The sequence below is a fragment of the Lethenteron reissneri genome, chromosome 18 (genome assembly GCF_015708825.2).
Source record: "Lethenteron reissneri isolate LAM-NWPU_2019-01 chromosome 18, ASM1570882v1, whole genome shotgun sequence".
In the NCBI taxonomy this organism is placed as follows: Eukaryota; Metazoa; Chordata; class Hyperoartia; order Petromyzontiformes; family Petromyzontidae; genus Lethenteron; species Lethenteron reissneri.
The window spans coordinates 9,037,522-9,055,067 of NC_083796.1; the positions used below are offsets into that span (position 1 = coordinate 9,037,522).

The 17,546-nt window shown below is 40.6% G+C and overlaps 1 protein-coding gene across 1 annotated transcript; it reads right to left on the minus strand.

The window, feature by feature from the left end:
* Window positions 1-397: 397 nt before the first annotated feature.
* LOC133343841 (aminopeptidase Ey-like) lies at window positions 398-15,660 on the minus strand. The gene is made up of 20 exons (XM_061553748.1): window positions 15,070-15,660; window positions 14,465-14,607; window positions 13,632-13,756; window positions 13,425-13,551; window positions 13,120-13,274; window positions 12,672-12,785; window positions 11,013-11,156; window positions 10,343-10,408; window positions 10,168-10,233; window positions 9,495-9,667; window positions 8,836-8,912; window positions 6,685-6,815; window positions 5,834-5,889; window positions 4,648-4,795; window positions 4,378-4,457; window positions 4,164-4,274; window positions 3,568-3,735; window positions 3,297-3,437; window positions 2,641-2,722; window positions 398-1,930 (listed from the first exon to the last, which is right to left on the minus strand). The coding sequence occupies exons 1-20, from the start codon at window positions 15,654-15,656 to the stop codon at window positions 1,766-1,768; spliced, it is 2,859 nt and encodes a 952-aa protein (XP_061409732.1). The 5' UTR covers window positions 15,657-15,660; the 3' UTR covers window positions 398-1,765.
* Window positions 15,661-17,546: the final 1,886 nt, after the last annotated feature.

The window sequence follows — 17,546 nt, forward strand, 5'->3', positions numbered from 1 at the left end:
GTCTAATTAAAACAATAAGTCTAAGTAATACATTACAAGCAAAGCGCAGATTGGTGGTGTATGAATGGGGTGTACTTTTGCATTTTCACACACGTTGGGGTACAGCCATTTGTTAATCCACTGCTGGATGAGGGTCTTCCCATACTGGACAGGTCGCGGGGGTTATATGCCCATACATCACTCGACTGCTCAGATGTTGGGAGCATAGACATGCGGTACAACAGTGTAATTTGACGCTCTCTCCTCTGCTTACCACGTAGCTGCCCCACAGCAGCCTATAACACCCTGCTGTGCATGGAGATCACCCATCCAATCAATGCCCAGGCTCAACCCAGCTAGCTTAGCTTCCGAGATCGGACAACAGGCACATTGCAAGTGATTTGGTCTGAGGCCCGTATGTTCAACGTAGAGTTTTATTCATTCCCTGACAGTGCTCACGGTGTCCAAGCAAAACATCATTGGACTAAACAGAGTAACTTCCTTTAAAGTTTCACTTCAGTGTACGTGGTGTATACACTTAACTGCCAATAAAGTCACTTTGATGAGTAACGTAAGATTAACTATTATGAGAGTATAGTGAACTGTTAATTATCTTAACGACCATATATTTGTTTCATCTTGGCTTCAGTGCCATGGCAAAGGGATTACAGTCTTGCTTTACATTTATAAGACATGGTTACCAAGTAAAAATTTAGAAAACAAAACAATATTTACTCTTTGGTTCTTTCGGTAAAGTCACGTAGAAAGAAATTAAATTAAATAATTGAATACGACGTTTCGATTGCAACACAAGCAGGCGTCATCAGGTATTAATTAAATTTGAGAGACAAAACACAGACACGGAGACACACAGACAGACGCTCAAGTCTATGTTGTGTGCCTCTCTCTGTCTGTGTTGTCTCTCTCTGCTTGTGTGTCTGTCTGTGTGTCTACGTGTCTGTGTTTTGTCTCTCTCTCATAGCCTTGAGATACAAGGATCCCTCTGCATGAGCTTATTTGATCGCTTCATCTCCACAGTGGGCATCTTCTCGGGCATGTTATTTTCTCCTTTTAGTCCCCACTAACCATTATCACCCCTTATAGTGAATGTGCCCTGAGTAATATAATGACGGGATAATGCAAATAACTCTGGAGATCCTGGTTCTTTAAACAAAAAAACTTCCTTCCAAGTGCTTATCTTGAATGAAAAATTGTGTGTAGTCTAAATTGAGCGAGACAATACGACCGAGGCTGATGGATAACCCCAAATGTGAAAATGGAGAGCCTCGGCAGACATGTTGAACATTGCCTGAGTGACAACACCAGCTCTTGGCTGCAGCTTTGCGGTAACAAGCTACACGTGAATGCTTTTATGAACTTGTTTTTTTTAACTGTAAATGCGACTTTACTCTGCGGAGGTTTTCTATGAAATCATGAAGACAAAAATGTGCTTCTTACGAAATGTATTACATAACACATCAATGGGTAAAAAAAAAACACGTAGAAGATTACTGCAGTAGCTTTCGGTGTATCAATAATGTCTGTCAAAAGCAATCGATACAATCTAGTTAAGCATAGTGAAGAGACACAACTGAGCCCTTCCATATCTATGTCACCATCGATGCTTACGTCATACATTTCACACGAGACATTTCAACACGGGGTCACTAAAGTAATATACAGTATTAAAGTAGACAGATGAAAGCGAAAATTATTCAAGCGGATACAACTGAAATTTTCTCAGTGTCAGTGAGCGATTTAAGTAATATGTGGCTCGTTTCTAGAACTAATAGTAAATAACATTTTGGTTGACTTTGGACTCGAACCAGCTGCTGATTCTTTTCTCATTTTGGTCCCTCCACTGGATGTTGGTCTTGGTCCTCTCAATGGCCTGTTCCATGGTGGCCGCAGCTGAACCCAGGTTGGGATGTGCCACCTTAAATTGCAGGAGCTGATGATACAAAGTATAAAATGCCTTTTGAATTTCATGGAAATAAATGCATGCCTTCATTCATCCATGTGCTCAGGAATCATAATTCGGCTGTTAAGTTCTGCCTAGCAAAACAATATTCACAATAAAATACAATTATCTAAATAATACATATGATTGTGGCTTTTTTTCCATTGCAGCAATTGTTTGCTGCTTGTGTGTGTATGTGGGCTTACACTTGGATATCATAGCTAACATCAGTGTTTAATGATTTCTGAACCAGTCTTGGGCACGCCCTTCACCAACACACTCTGACAAACATGGTGAAGTATGGTCAACCAACCCCCATGACCAACACGGTTTGTGGGGAGCTATTACATCAAGCGGTAGCTTGACTAGAGGGCTGTAAATAATTACGATGAACTTGACATAGTGTCATGAAAGCGCATGCAGATTTATGGTACAACAAAAAAAACCTTGCATGTTAAGTATATATTTAGACAATAAGCTTTCCAAGCGCATAGTTTGTCAGTACTCTACATTCCACGAGTAAATGAACAGAGCCGACTAACAACCATCAGCACCGCTCTGCTCTTGCGGTCCCAAATAAGGGCTTCAAAACATTGAACTTTGGATCGAGAAAGGGTCGTGGACCTTTCCATGAGTCAAACAGACCAGGGCAGACCACGGATGTTTATTGCTAAAGTAAAGCTGGAACCAGATCCACTTGCCTCGTCGAGGTCGGCCTGCGTGCTGAAATGCCTCGTGACGCCCGTAATTAAGTTTGAGAAAGAGAAGAACCCAGAGCCATATCTGTAAAACATCATGGGTCGACAATTAGGAGACAAAGGCTGCAGTAATCCGGATTCATAAAACAACACACGCTATGCAAGCATCAAAGCACGAAGAAGACATCTTAAGACTTTGTACGGACTCATAAACAAGCTAACTTACAAAAGGGTGAAACAAAGTATGAACATGTATGCGCACAACACAGAAAGTATATGCAAATGAATAATTACTGGATATCTTCTAACGGTAAACAGAGGCAATGTAGTTTAACATTCAAGCATGATATAAAAGTAGGTTTTGAAGGCGTGCGAGACTCCGCAGTATAGAAAGGGAAATGTTCTAGGAAACTTCAGCAGAAAAGGAGAATTAATAACCTAATGCCAACACAGTTTCCCAAGTTTGTACAGGTAAACACATCCTGCACCTATATTAATTACAAATACTGGAATCTGTACACAACTTAAACGTAATTTTGTGAGTCTAAAATATCACCTCAATCTCAATACTGAGAATCGTGTCATCATTTTGTGACGTAATTTGTAAGTACACTTTAAGCATGCAGTAAATATGAATTAAAACATGTGTGGGTACTTACTGGTTGAAAATGAAGTCCCATTTCTCTTTGACGAAACTCCACGCCAGAGGCTGCCCAATGACATTCCGGGCCACCGACGTAATGACACTTGTGGCATCCTGCTTCCTGATGAAGGCTGAATCTAAAGCATACTCCAGGAGCCTGTCAATCAACATGCACCCCCCCCCCCCATCCACAACAATAATTTGTGAGAGTGAACATTCACGTAGCATAAGTAGAGGTGAACATCTGCAAGGGGTTGTGGCGAAGTGAGGCCAAGCAAGGGCTTTACCGTCTGAGGATCCAGGGCTCGGTGCTGCAGGCCAATGCTGATCTCAGCTTCTCCTTCTCCACAGGGAAGGTAGTCTCTTGGAAAAGCTTGAAAGCGAAGTCCCATTCCAAAATACTACCAGCTGCCAGGGCTTGGCAGTATACCACCGTGCGAAGGTTCGGGTGAATTCTTAAAACACAACGGGGTTTTTTAAAATAAATAAGCATTAGTATTAGATTACTGAACTGCCCAGGCAATGATACAGTTGTGCAGAATCAGAATATTTATTTATCCTGGAGAAATCCGATGAGCTATGAAGCTTTTTTCACAAATGCTTAATCTTCCCCAACCATCCAAATGTATACCCCCAACATTATCGACCGTGATGTTTTCCTCGTGTGTTCATTTGTGTTGTTGCAGGTGTGAAAATAAAGTAAATAAAATGAGATTGCCTTGCGAAAACTTCAATATACCCGTATTGCGTGTCCTCGTTTTTTATGAAAAGCCCTGTTGTTCTATAACGAGTTATCGGTATTCGCTCAATTGAGGGACAAAGAGCCTTTTATCATGACAGTAAATTTACCCGTGACACTTAATACAATTCTACGTGCACTTACACATTGCTTGATTTATTTTCCATCCACTTCTGGAATATTGTCAAGGCACTTTCTAGACATTCTCGCTTGCCATACCCACAAGCCGTGTTTACAGCGTACACCTGCATATACCTGGAACACATCAGAGAATTCTTGTTAATCTCACCATTGACATGTTGTGCTGAAGCAAAATGTTGCGCAATTCAAACTCATGAGATATATTTACAATACTCACTGGTCCATGTGGCCATTGGGAACAAAACTGAGGTTTTTGTGTATCTGATAAACATTTTCTATTTGCTTTAACATGTATTTCTGTAAAGAGAAGACAACATATGATGTAACAAATCATCGTTGGAGACACTTTGACGGAAGCACTATCACATCGTCACACGTCCCTTCCCTTATTTTTGTATTTACACATTTCACACAATTCAATTTAACATCAAAAGAGGATTAGTATTGAATGATGCGTGATCAATAGGTGCGCCTGTTTTTTTCTTGCCTGGATACTCCCGTAGTATTTGGAGGTGGAGAACATCTGGTTGATGTATCCGAGGTTGTTGAGGGCTGTTCTCCAGGGAACATATTCATCTTCCTTTTCCAAATACACAGTGGTCTCCAATGCTTTCTCAATAGCCACCGTTGCAGCTCTGATTTAGACAACGAATGTCATTTTAGTCTTTCGTCTGAAGTGCTCTTATACAGCTATGCAAGCATCACAGTCAATGAAAGTCATGATATTCGGCTGTCTTTTTTTTTATCGTATGATCTTTCAGCACTGCGGTTAGTGTGTAAGATTTTAGGTTTTATCCAATCACAGTGCTTAAAGAAATAATAAGAAACGTTCAGAGTTTTATTTATTTATTAACGTTTTTAAAATACAAATTGTACATTTAATATTCACGTTACATTTTCACGTGTTTTCAGCTTAAGCAAGGAACACAATTCCGTGCAAAACAGTAAACCTTGTATCAATTGTTCAGTGGAGTTTGCTGCATAGGTTCACAATTTTCCAAACAGCTGCAGCATACTTTCTGTACAACAAAGTCGTGTCTGTTATCAGTTTCTTATATGTTTGCAATGACAAATACTTGCCAAGCTCGGCTGAATCTCTCCCAGACTCACTACCCACTGCTGCCAGAAACACCCATTACACTGCACATTATTGCTCATGGGGTAGTCATTTTAGTTTAATGTTCACTATCAAAAATTTTGGTCAGTAGCAGTGCCGGATTATTCTAGTAGCATATGTAGCATATGTTACCGACCCCGCACTTTCAAGGGCCCCACAATAAATGTTTTCAAGCTATCAATTCCGGTTTAGTGATTCTGCACTTGCTCTACTACGATAGTACTATACTACCTTCAACTTTTATGAACGACTGGGTGTTTAAGGTTAGCGATTTGTCATATTATTTGGATGTATAGCAAGTGAAAAAATACGATTACTTTATTGTGCAAGTAAAATCATTGTCTTTTAATATTTATGTGATTTTTTAATTTAGGGCCCCTTTATAACTTATTCTGCAGGCCCCGCACTGGCTTAGTCCGGCACTGGTCAGTAGAGTGGTGTGTAAACCGTTGAATGTAAAAATGTCAGATGTTAAACGTAGCTAAAAGAAAATGTGCAAGGCCGAAATTAAATTCTCAATTATAAATACTCTATCCAAAATATATAAATACTTTACGTGGCAAGGCTGAATGTGTCATCAATAAGCTGAGCTCGATTTTGAAGTGGTATAGCCTGCAGGAATAAAAGGAGACATGGAGGCATTAATAAAATAACAAACATGAACGGTGGAAAATTGTGTCACCATCATAGTCATAAAGAATAAATGTTTTTAAAATCAACAGTTTCATGTAACTTTTATCAGGAGCTCTCATGGTCAGCTGTGTTGCTTGCTTGCACCACTCCTGGCAAAATAACCTCCATTCGAGGGAATTCTACAGAGCTTCATTAGAATGCATTTTGGCCTACTCCTCCACACTTCAAATTCAAGACCGTAATTTAATATATATAAACACATATATAAATATACACGGTGTAAAATAACCAAAACAATAGTTGTTAGTTTGCTATCCCAATATAACTCAAGCTTGTGTTCACTGTTGTGCAAAACAATAATGGTTTCATGAATGGCTATGCAGATTAGAGAGTGGTGAAATAGAGCTTTAGTCTTCTTGGTTCTTTCGGTAAAGTCACGTAGAAGGGAAATAATAGATTAATAAAAAGTAAAACTTAATAAAATTAAATTCTCACGACGTTTCGGCCACAACTTGCGTTGTTATGTTTTATTTATTTTATTTCATTATTTCCCTTCTACGCGACTTTACCGAAAGAACCAAGAAGATCAATCCCTGCAGTCACGAAAGCTTTAAATCGAAATTTAGAGCTTTAGTATTTGCGCCATTGGATCTGCGTGGTTAATGGAGTTGTGGGGAAGCCGAAAGACTCCATGCTGATTGGATATCCTTGGCTTCGGAGCCCCATCGCGAATGATTATTGAAACGTGGCACGAGTTTATCTCGGAACACTTACAGAATGGTTCAGGTTGAGTTGATTCAGTAGGTGCTGGAAATTGACATCATCATAGTGCACACGGTAGTATCCCATCGCTTCCACGTTTAGGATCACCCATGACGTAGGATGCGCAAGATCTGAGAACACCTCTGCAAACACCAGCATGATCAACCACACAGGATTAGGCATATTCATGATTTAAACGTGTGCCATCCGACAAGTGTAATCGATATTTTAAAAGTTACTGATAGGAAAAATGGACCAAAGAAAATACATTTGAGTTCAGGGGCCTAATTTTTTCGCTATTTTGGATGCCATTGTCCCTTTTTGGGAGCACTAACAGCCGTGTTCAGACAAAATCACGAATAGTGCGTAGGGGGCCATCCATATATGACGTCATGCGATTTTGGACGATTTTTGACTCCCCCCCCTTCGTCACAAGGCGTCACAAAAAGTCAGACCCCCCCCCCCTCAAATATGACGTCACAAAGCTCTGCCCCCCGCCCCCCAAATCGCTTTAAACTACAGTATTGTCATTGTAGTGCGTATTTAATGTGGCGCTGCACTCTGATGTTGTAGGAAAAAAACATTTATTAAAACGTCAATTTAATTAAGTAAGTCAATTTAATTAAGTCTACATTTATTTAAAGTTGCACATTTTGATGTGACGTCACATTTCCCCTCGTCACACATCGTCACAAATGTCTGACCCCCCCCAGGTCCGTGACGTAATTTATGGATGGCCCCTAGCTTGCACTTCATGCGCAGCCGATCCAGAATAAAAATGTATCCACTCTGACCCTTCTGTTGTTACAACTGGGGGATAAACCAGAGTGGGCAGGGTTATGGTGGAATAGAGCAGATCAAAACGATGGTAGAGAAGTTGACATGCGAACGCAGACACTCGCTGTTCAATTATGCAGGAACGTATCTGCCATCACGCAGAATGACATTAGACAAATCTTTGAGGGTGTGGCTTATGTGCGGAGTGCTTTATTTTTAAATCCTTTATATTAAGTTCACTTGCTTGCTTGCGTGCTTGCTTGCTTGCTTAGGACCGTGCAAATCTTTCGGTCGTTTTTTAACCCACTTCCCGTGATCCAATCGAGCTGACATTTTCCACACAGACTCGTTGTGCGTGACAATAAATGTTCATGAAATTTTTTTCCCAAAATTTTACACTTTTTAGGACAAAAATATTATATTTAATTACCAATTGCTTAATGGTGCAATGCAATCATCTGACCCATAGGTGGCAGCCATCTCAAGCCAGAGGACGAGAGGACTCTAGCCGCCACGCATATAAATGATTTATAGTGAAAAACTTTGTTTTTACTGGTTATACTTATTGTTAACCAGCTAAGACCCACTCGAGCTATATAGCTATTTTTCAGACGCGACCTAGCCACAAATGATCGCTCAACAAATTGGCTTCTTCGTGTGCAAATTTATAGCAGCCAAACCATCAACACAGCAACTGCCACACACACATTAACATTTGCGTGTTCAATTGTGAAATGGACAGAGTCTCTGATTGATCAGCTCGGTCCGTCGGGCAGGGAAAGCGTGTCGATGTAGCAAAAGCCAAAGATCCCCCGTGTAGCCTTGACAGACTGTAAGGGCAAGTGGTGTTAGCGAGCACCTATAAAGGCCGGCACGGCACACGAGGGGGTGGGTGGCCAACACCACGCCTGGCCGCCTTTGTCTCCCCAGCGACGATGTTTACACGCCACGCCAGCTACTTATTTGAGGCTGAGTCGACCTAGGGGAGGCCCAGGTACCAGTTTAGATAACCGTCACCGGTGTTGGCCGTGAGCGGGAATCGACCCCGGGTCGCCGGGTTCGTAGAGCAGCGTAGCGTTAACCACTACGCCACCGCTCCCTGCTATCGATGTAGCACACACACACACGTGCGTGTACGTACGATACTGACTCCCCGTCCGCACTCTTTCGGCTACCAATTGTCTGCGGAGTTTATTTGGGCACCGCCAATACGATCCACTTACAGCTGGTCCGAGTCAAAAACACTGCTTCGTGAATTAGGCTGGAGGAAAAAAAGTGAAAGCAACCTCTACACGAATCAGACGCGATGTCTTCAATCACCGTGTGATGTGTATTCTGTTGGCAAGCAACGTGAACCGACAACACTGAGGTGCAATCATTCCATACCCTCTTCTTGATTTAGCCATTTGATTGAGGAAACATGAGTTGACGTCTTCCACGTGATGGGTATGTACCAAACGTAGCTGCATAAAAAGAAAGAAACAAAAAGTGCAGGTTAACACAATGCTTACACTGTAGATGGCCATAAACATTTGGATGATAAGTATATGTCCCGAGTCTTTAATGCTATAAAAACAACAGCGGACATTAACATTTAGCGAGAGCAGTTAATGTGTTGTGGCGATGGCACCAAACAGGTAAAACTAGGTCGGCAGGGGTATTTGCGTGAAATAATATCGTAATAAGTTCTCCCCAAAAAAATTACTTGAATTTCGATTTAAATCTTTCGTGACTGCAGGGATTCATCTTCTTGTTTTTTTCGGTAAAGTCACGTAGAAGGGAAATAATAAAATCATATAAATAAATCATAATAAACAATTCTCACGACGTTTCGGCCACAACGCAAGCAGCCGTCCTCAGGTGAAGAACAGGTCTGTCGGGAAGACAGCCATTCAGACGCTGTCTCCCCGACAGACCTGTTCTTCACCTGAGGACGGCTGCTTGCGTTGTGGCCGAAACGTCGTGATAATTATTTTATTATGTTTTATTATTTTCTTATTTACCTTCTACGTGACTTTACCGAAAGAACCAAGAAGAAAAATTACTTGAACTCAGATGGTCGGGTGACGGTGCTGTTGGGATTCAGCAGGAAGTGGGACTGAGTCAGCTTCCCAGAGGACGTGTCCACGTGCACCACTGGGTAACCCATTTGAATTGTCCAGCGGTCCAAAATGTCCTTGACAGGCACTGGAAGAGTCACCGTGTGATTGTCCACCGCCTATAAGGAATGCAATGATATTGGGGAGGGGGGGGGGTTAGTTCAACATCTTGTCATTGTTTTCTGCGCATGAAACAAAAATGTAATGCATTTCCACACCCAAATAATTGAAGTACAAATTAAGTCCTTTATTTTTGTTTGAGTTTTTTTTATTGGTGCCATTTCTTAATTTTCTTGTTATTTTTAGATTGTGCTTGCTAGTGGCTGTATATGGGATTTGGTCCTTATACAGTATATCATTAATGTATAGCGTTTTGAGTTGCTATGAGCATGAATGACGCTATATAAAATGAAAGTAGTATTATTGTCCTACATTTAATATGTAAATCATGAAAAGAACCCATGAGGATGTACAAAATATTGTACCTTAAATGTTTGTTTTATTGCATGGTACTATATTATATATTTTACAGTTTTCTTATAGTAGTACTTTTATTCCTATGAGTATCATTGGTGTATTCGTGGCATTACTTAATTTTCATGTTTATATATATTCTTACCCACTGCAGATGTCTCGACAAGTCTTCGTGTACCGCATTTCCAAATTCCAGTTCCTTCAGGTATGACTGATTTGAAGGAATTAAAATAAGATGTAAGTTAAATGACGTAGTTATGGTAAAATGATGTCACACTCTACATAAATGTGAATTGTTTCATGAAGTAAAATTGGTTTACCTTAAGACCATCTACAAACACCGGCTCAGTCAGAAAGCTGGAAGTCATGCTCAGGATACATGCACCCTACAAGATAAGGAGGAAACGATTTTAATGAACCTTCATAGTGACATCAGTTATTGTCGATTTGTAATCATTGATGCTATTTTCGTCATCACAATCTGAATCGTGAGTCGGGCACAGGAGGTGAGGTTTGGGTGGACCGCACACATTTGTCGAGCCCACTGGGTTATGAGATGGCCAGGAAATGTCAGTGCAGCAAGTGGTTTTAATTAATCTGTGCAGAGCTTTGAGTGTAATCCCCTGGCATACATGTTGTATTGGGGACTGCAGTTTTATTTCACATGCCAAACACTCACTAATGGTTTTGGCCAAACACACCAATACTGGATCCTCCTGAAAAATGTCTTAAGACTCAGTGAGGCATTCCTGGATAAAAAAGGACACGGTTGTATTAATATTTATTATTTACCAAGTATGTCATTATATTATTAGGCTCATAATGACTATATAGATATCTATGAATGTATATGTTCGTGTGATACTGCATTGGTAGCAATTCACATTGCCTATTACGTATACTTCTTTTTGGCAGTGTCATTGACAAATATGTTCAGTATATTAATGTCTTTCCCCACAAACGTAGTAATGCCCTCTGTGTACTGGTCACCTTGCTGTAAGAGATGGTGTCGAACATGGAGTTTGCCTGAGCCGGAGTCATAACTTCACTGTGTGGAACGGAGAGTGGGCGAGATGATGCAAGAGCATCCACGCTCATGGCTCGCTGCAGGTCGTTCAATATGATCAATGCTTTCTGTTCATAGTGAGAAACGTCACGCAGAACTGTCACATGAATGAGGTCAAAGCTCTCATCCGGAATAAACACCCCATTCATCGCACCTTCTGGCTTTGACATTCCTCAAAGAACATTTATGTGAGATCGACCGCATCAGAACATCGACAGGCTGACGCGCACATTGTCATCGTCAATGGAACGCGAGAGACAGGCCTCGCGAGGGTGATCGTGGCCATGCAATCCAAACTATGGACCATATCGTAAACCATTGTAGCATGTGATCCTTCAGTGGAGGAATAACAAAAAATACAAATTATATCCGGGAGCTTTCACGTGGCTATTGGTGTGTAGCTCCTGAACATGCTGCCATAAGAAAGAATAAAATTAGTAATGTGTAGTTTTGGCCTAATATTATACAAATACTGTACGTACCAAGCAACTGTTAGGTGTGTGATAACACTGGAAAGTAAATAGCCTCAGGTCGATATGTAATACTTAAAATGCTCAAAGAGTTTGGTATAAAATGGAAATTTGCTTGGTATTCGTATGACTGTACAGCATCTATGGAACACTTTTTTTACATTGTAAAAAGATAAATCACGATCTGAAAGAAGAAGGCTTTACCCCTTCTGGCATGAATACAGGTGCGAAGATGTTCAAGCACCAAATAGACACTTATGCGGCATCAAGTCTATATTAACCACACATATTTATGGCAAAACATTAAAACAAATATGCTTTGTTAATGTAGGTACTGTTCTTGAAACTGATTATAGAATCATATTTGTTTGCTTGTTTTACCAGAAGTATGTTAAGAAAGACTTGATGCCATCTAATATGTGTCTTGTTGGTGTTTGAAGTATCTTAAAACCTGTAACTTTTGCCAGAAAGTGTAAAGTATATATTTTTTATCATTCAACATTAGTAAGACTACGTTGACAGGACAAGAACCATAAAACATGTACTTTTACAACCACTGTTAAAGTCATGAATATAGTTGAAGTTAATGTATATTTCGATATTCATGAGTGTCACAATACACGAGTTAAGCAATCATCTTTCTTTTATTTTAACTTCACAGCTGATAGTTTGGACCTCCACTCCACAAGCAACCCGTTAATGTAAAACCAGGGTGCGTAATCCCGACTGTTATTCCTTTTTAAATCCTTTATATTAAGTTCGCTTGCTTGCTTGCGTGCTTGCGTGCTTGCGTGCTTGCTTGCTTGCTTAGGACCGTGCAAATCTTTCGGTCGTTTTTTAACCCACTTCCCGTGATCCAATCGAGCTGACATTTTGCACACAGACTCGTTGTGCGAGACAATTAATGTTTGTGAAAAAAAATTCCAAAATTTTACACTGTTTATGGAAAACAAATTTAATATTTAATTACCAATTGCTTAATACTGGCAGACAATCATCTGACCCATAGGTGGCAGCCATCTCAAGCCAGAGGACGAGAGGACTCTAGCCGCCACGCATAGAAAGGATTTATAGTGAAAAACTTTGTTTTTACGGGTTATACTTATTACGTACCATGTTCCAGCTGGGCTCCACCTCGTGCGTGCCGATGTATTCCAGGTAGCTTGCGAATCCCTCGTTGAGCCACAGCTCAGTCCACCACCGCATCGTGACGAGATTCCCAAACCACTGCGTGTAACGTGGGGGCAATGACGGGGAAATTGACAACAATGCAGTTGGCCATTTGCAAAATAAATCGGCATGGGATAATAAGCAAGCCAATATTTTTGGCGTTAACAAACGCTGTAAAATAACGGCATGTTTTTGTTTGTTTTACGTCATATATAAATGTTTGTGGCTTCATTTGTGCGAGCTTGTTTGACTGCATCAACTATTACTTCGGCTTTATTAGATTTTACGAGCCTAGATTTCACGAGCAAACGTGAACAACTGCGGTCGCCTTTCTTGACGCGAAGTTCGCTGCGAAAAACTGCGACTTCCCGGGTCGCCCGTGCGCTCTGACCTGATGAGCAAGCTCATGGGTGATGATGGTGGCCACACTCTCCTTGTTTCCATTCGATGACACGTCGGGGTCGTAGAGGAGAGCCGTTTCCCTGTAGGTCACCAGACCCCAATTCTCCATGGCACCGGCAGCAAAGTCCGGAATAGCAATTTGATCTAAGCGCCGCCAAGCCACGCATGTGAAAGTGCATTGTTATTTTTTTGGTAGCGATATTCTACTATAAATATCTCGTGACCGCACCGTGATTTATAAAATTCATATTTTCGCACGTTGCTTTGTTAAGCGCATTTAAGGTTTCACCGTACCTGACTTTGGAAGGACATACGGCACATCGTAGTAATCTTCAAAGAAGTTGAGTATCTTCCCAGTTATATTTAACGCATATTCGGCATTTCCTGCAGCAATTTCAGTTTTCTTTGCCCAAATGCGTATCTGCAAATGTGCGAATTGTTAAATATCTGCCAAACAACACGGGTCACCTTTAATAATACAATACAGTTGTGATTACTCACTTGAGTATTCTTTGCCATTACTTCCACTTTGTCAAAGTCACTGATTATAAAAGCAAGAAGATATGTTGGCATGACCACTGATGTGTTGAACTTCGTGTGGACCCAGTCGTCTTCCTCTGTCCTTGCTGTGGACATATATTCACAGAATTGATTAAACAGCATACTCATTACAGCAGTGACCCAGGTATGCTGTAAAGAGAGAAAACAAAAGTACACACGTATGTATGAATGCATTTGCAGAGAGGTTAGAATGGGTGGTCTATGTAGACCCCGTTACATGTGGATGTGCATGATTACTGCTGGATGAGAAACTCCCTATGCCTTGTTTGCATGTGGGAATCATTTATCGATACATGTACTTGAACACGCTGGTTAGTGCAGGCTGGTGAAGACGAGAAACCTTGATGTTGAATAATGAATGTTCTGCACTGCCCTCTGCTATCCACCATGTAGCCCTGCAGCCTATAACACCTTGTTGTGCATGCTGGTCACACTTCCTAAGACGATTCGTGCTCAATCCTGCTTGGCTGCTAATATCTGACAATATTGGGCATATTCTGGTTGATGTAAACCTGGGAACCCATTGTAATATACATTAAAACCAAATACGTTCATGAGAATCAATTTCGTCAATTACAATTTTAGTTTTTAGTAGGTTGGTAAAAAAATAATGTCATTGAAAATACTGCTGAATGTCCTTGCACTAGTAATAGTAAACTAGTTTTCATGCAGCCATAACTTGAGAATATCTGGCTACACGTTTAGAAGAGAGTGGGATTGCCATCACTGGAATGCAGATAGACTTACAAGATAGACTTACAAGATAGACTTACCAACAACAGGCATATTGGACAAAGCAACATGTTCAGCTTTGTGAATCAAGGTGATGTCAAATGTGGCTTTCATGTCAGGCTCATCGAAGCAGGGAAATGTTTTTCTGGCATCTGTCGGTTCCATCTGTGAAGTTGCCATAATCCTAGATGAAAAGGCAAAAAAAAAGTTAATTAATGAACGTTACAAACTAAAGAAAATGAAAATATTCGTCTGCAAGTGAACCAAAACAGTGCTACTAGAATGCTAAGACACCACAGATTCCAAAGAACACAGGATGAGATGTTATTATCCTTTGTGCAAGCACGTCCAAGAGTTCATGAACAGTGAGCCTGGTGAAATTTGGGGACCGCATCGTCAGTAGTGAACCTTTGGGTCCTAGGGTGTTTCGGCCTTTCATACTATACACCCTCCCCAAAGGCGGCCAGCGACAGGGTGATCAATCCTACGCTTGCGTCCCATTCCCAATTAGTCATAGGAGTTGCCTTGTTGTTGATAGCCAACATCCCAAACTTTCATTGAGAAGTCACATCACTCAGTATTTTTTGTCAAGAAAAAACCAGCATGAAGAGAAAAATATAAAAAAAGAACAGAGTCTGTGACTTACTTGGTTTCATTGTTCTCCGTGTATTCACTTCGATACAAACCAGCCAGATCATCGGCAAGCTCGCCCCTGAATTTTGCGTGAAGAACATATTCCATGCCCCTCTCAAGTTTCGCCCCGATCAACTGCACCACCAGATATTCGGTTTTCGTTGCGAGCCACGTGTTGACGGCCATTACTCCGTTTGGTCCGGAGAGTGAGATATTATCATTGTCCGAGTAGTTGAGCTTGTTGCTGTGAATCAGGATAACGTCAGTCTGCTCCTCGCATTTCATGGTGATATTCACGTGGCCACTGAAGATATAAAGACCATCCGGCTGTTTGTAAAGTTCAGGCTTGAGCTCCACTTCATAATGCGTTGGGATTACGTTTCTTGGCAGACGGTACTCATTCCAAGGACCGGGGGGATATGGAGGTGCCGTTGTGGTGGACGGTTTGGTTGTGAGCGGTTTGGATGTAGTTTTTGGATCACTGCTGACACTATCTTTTCCAATTAGACCAGCCATGAGGCCAACTACCACTAAGGCCACTGCTACTGCCAAGGCAATAACAATGGCTTTAGTTTTGCTGATATGAATTCCCTTCCCCATTGTGAACAAGAATGCACCTTCTGTGGCTATCGACTTTCCTTATATCGAGCAAGAAAGTGAGACATTAACCATGCCAGTCATCCAAGGCTATTAATGGATGACAGTTCACAAGCATCGTAGGTATATAAATGTTTATCACCACAAAATACAGCTACAATATGTTTCAATTGCTTCAGTTCAAGGCATTCTTGCATGTGATAGCTAATACACATGTATGTCAGTTTTAAAACTGAGGCCATAGAGGCCATTATACAAAACGTCACCTATTATATATAAAAAAATCCTCTTAAGGCAGTGTGATAGACGAATTTGTTTAGTTCGTTAAGATAAGATGATATTGCTGTGACTCACTGTTTTCGGTACATGAATTGAAATAGAAGTTGCACATTGTATTGTAAAAATAAACACGCTTAAACGTGAAGCATTTGCTAAATAACACAAGAGCACATTTTCTCCACCAGCTTGTTCAAAAAATGTTAAACTTTATACACAATAACATGTTGGTATATATACAATTAATAGAGAGATCACTGATTATATTTAGAAGCTTTAAAAGAAATTTAATTGTTTGGAATGTCCTCCTTTTTTACATTCCTTCCAGCACCTGACAAACACAAAGTCATGGTCACTGGAGTGGATAGTGGTCACGTGCTGCAGGCAGCACTGCGACACAAAATCATGACCTCGAAATGCAATGGCACCCTCTTGCGACCACTTATAGATTTTCCCACTGCTGACTTCAATAATTGCCTCGGGTTTAACTCACTGAGGCCATCAAATGGCATAAACTTGCGTTGCAACACAATGTATTTTTTTAATGGAGGTTTTACCATTCGACAATAATATTTATATTTTAAAAAGTTTTGCTGACCGGCATGGCGGGATTGACAGACGGACGGTCACATCCAAATTACTCCCGTGTTACAAGTTGATATTAAAACAAGTATCTCAGTGCCTTTATAGAACGGCAGTATTTGTGCCCTACCACAGTCCGAGTTTTATTTTTACCATTTATCCATCTCAAATAATTCATAAAAGCCTAATATGGAAATAAATGGAAATTGTCAAAAGCATAAAATGCAAACTGTGATTGTGTGTTATGACTAAAGTTTGAAAGCCAAGACAATGATTATAAAATTGCATCGTGCACCTCTCTGACTGTTCTTTTAAATCGCAGTTGCAGACCACATTTCAAGTTGTAAAAAACAGCACAATTACAAGTTGTAATAGATAACAGTTCATACTTTTTTAATTGAGCAAGGATATAAAGAAATTGACAAACGAGAAGATGGAAGGGGCTTCCGAAGTCGATAAGCGTGAGCGAAGACGCGGGGATAAAGAAGTGTTTTGACCTTCGATGTGGTGGTTGAACCACTATCACCGTCTGGTGGGCAAAACAGTCTGGTGGACTAAGGCCTCAACATGGCTTCAGGAATAAGTGAAGTTCACGGAAAACATTAACCAAAGTAGTTGCTATAAAAGAGTTCTAAGGATGCGACTGATCCCCAGTGAGTAACTTAGAATGAATCAGAGAGCATTGGATCATGAATCAACTTAACTGCATTGCATTCCATCAAGTAATAAGGTCAGAACACGTAAAAAAAATATTAAATGATACTGCATGGGCATGTGGTGATTTTCCCCCTCCAGTTACCTGATGAATTGTTACAATTTGGGGGTCACACAAACAAATAATTTAAATATATATATATTTTTGGACACTATAGTTTTTATGTAATGTCTGTCCCATTTGACAACCACTACTACAGCTTTACAAAAGCTGATATTGCACATTAAAATTTCTGATTTAACTGTTTACTCATGGATGTTGAATTGCCTCTGTCTATTGAAATTTATTTAATTTGGCATTACTACTTTTCCGCTGCGCTG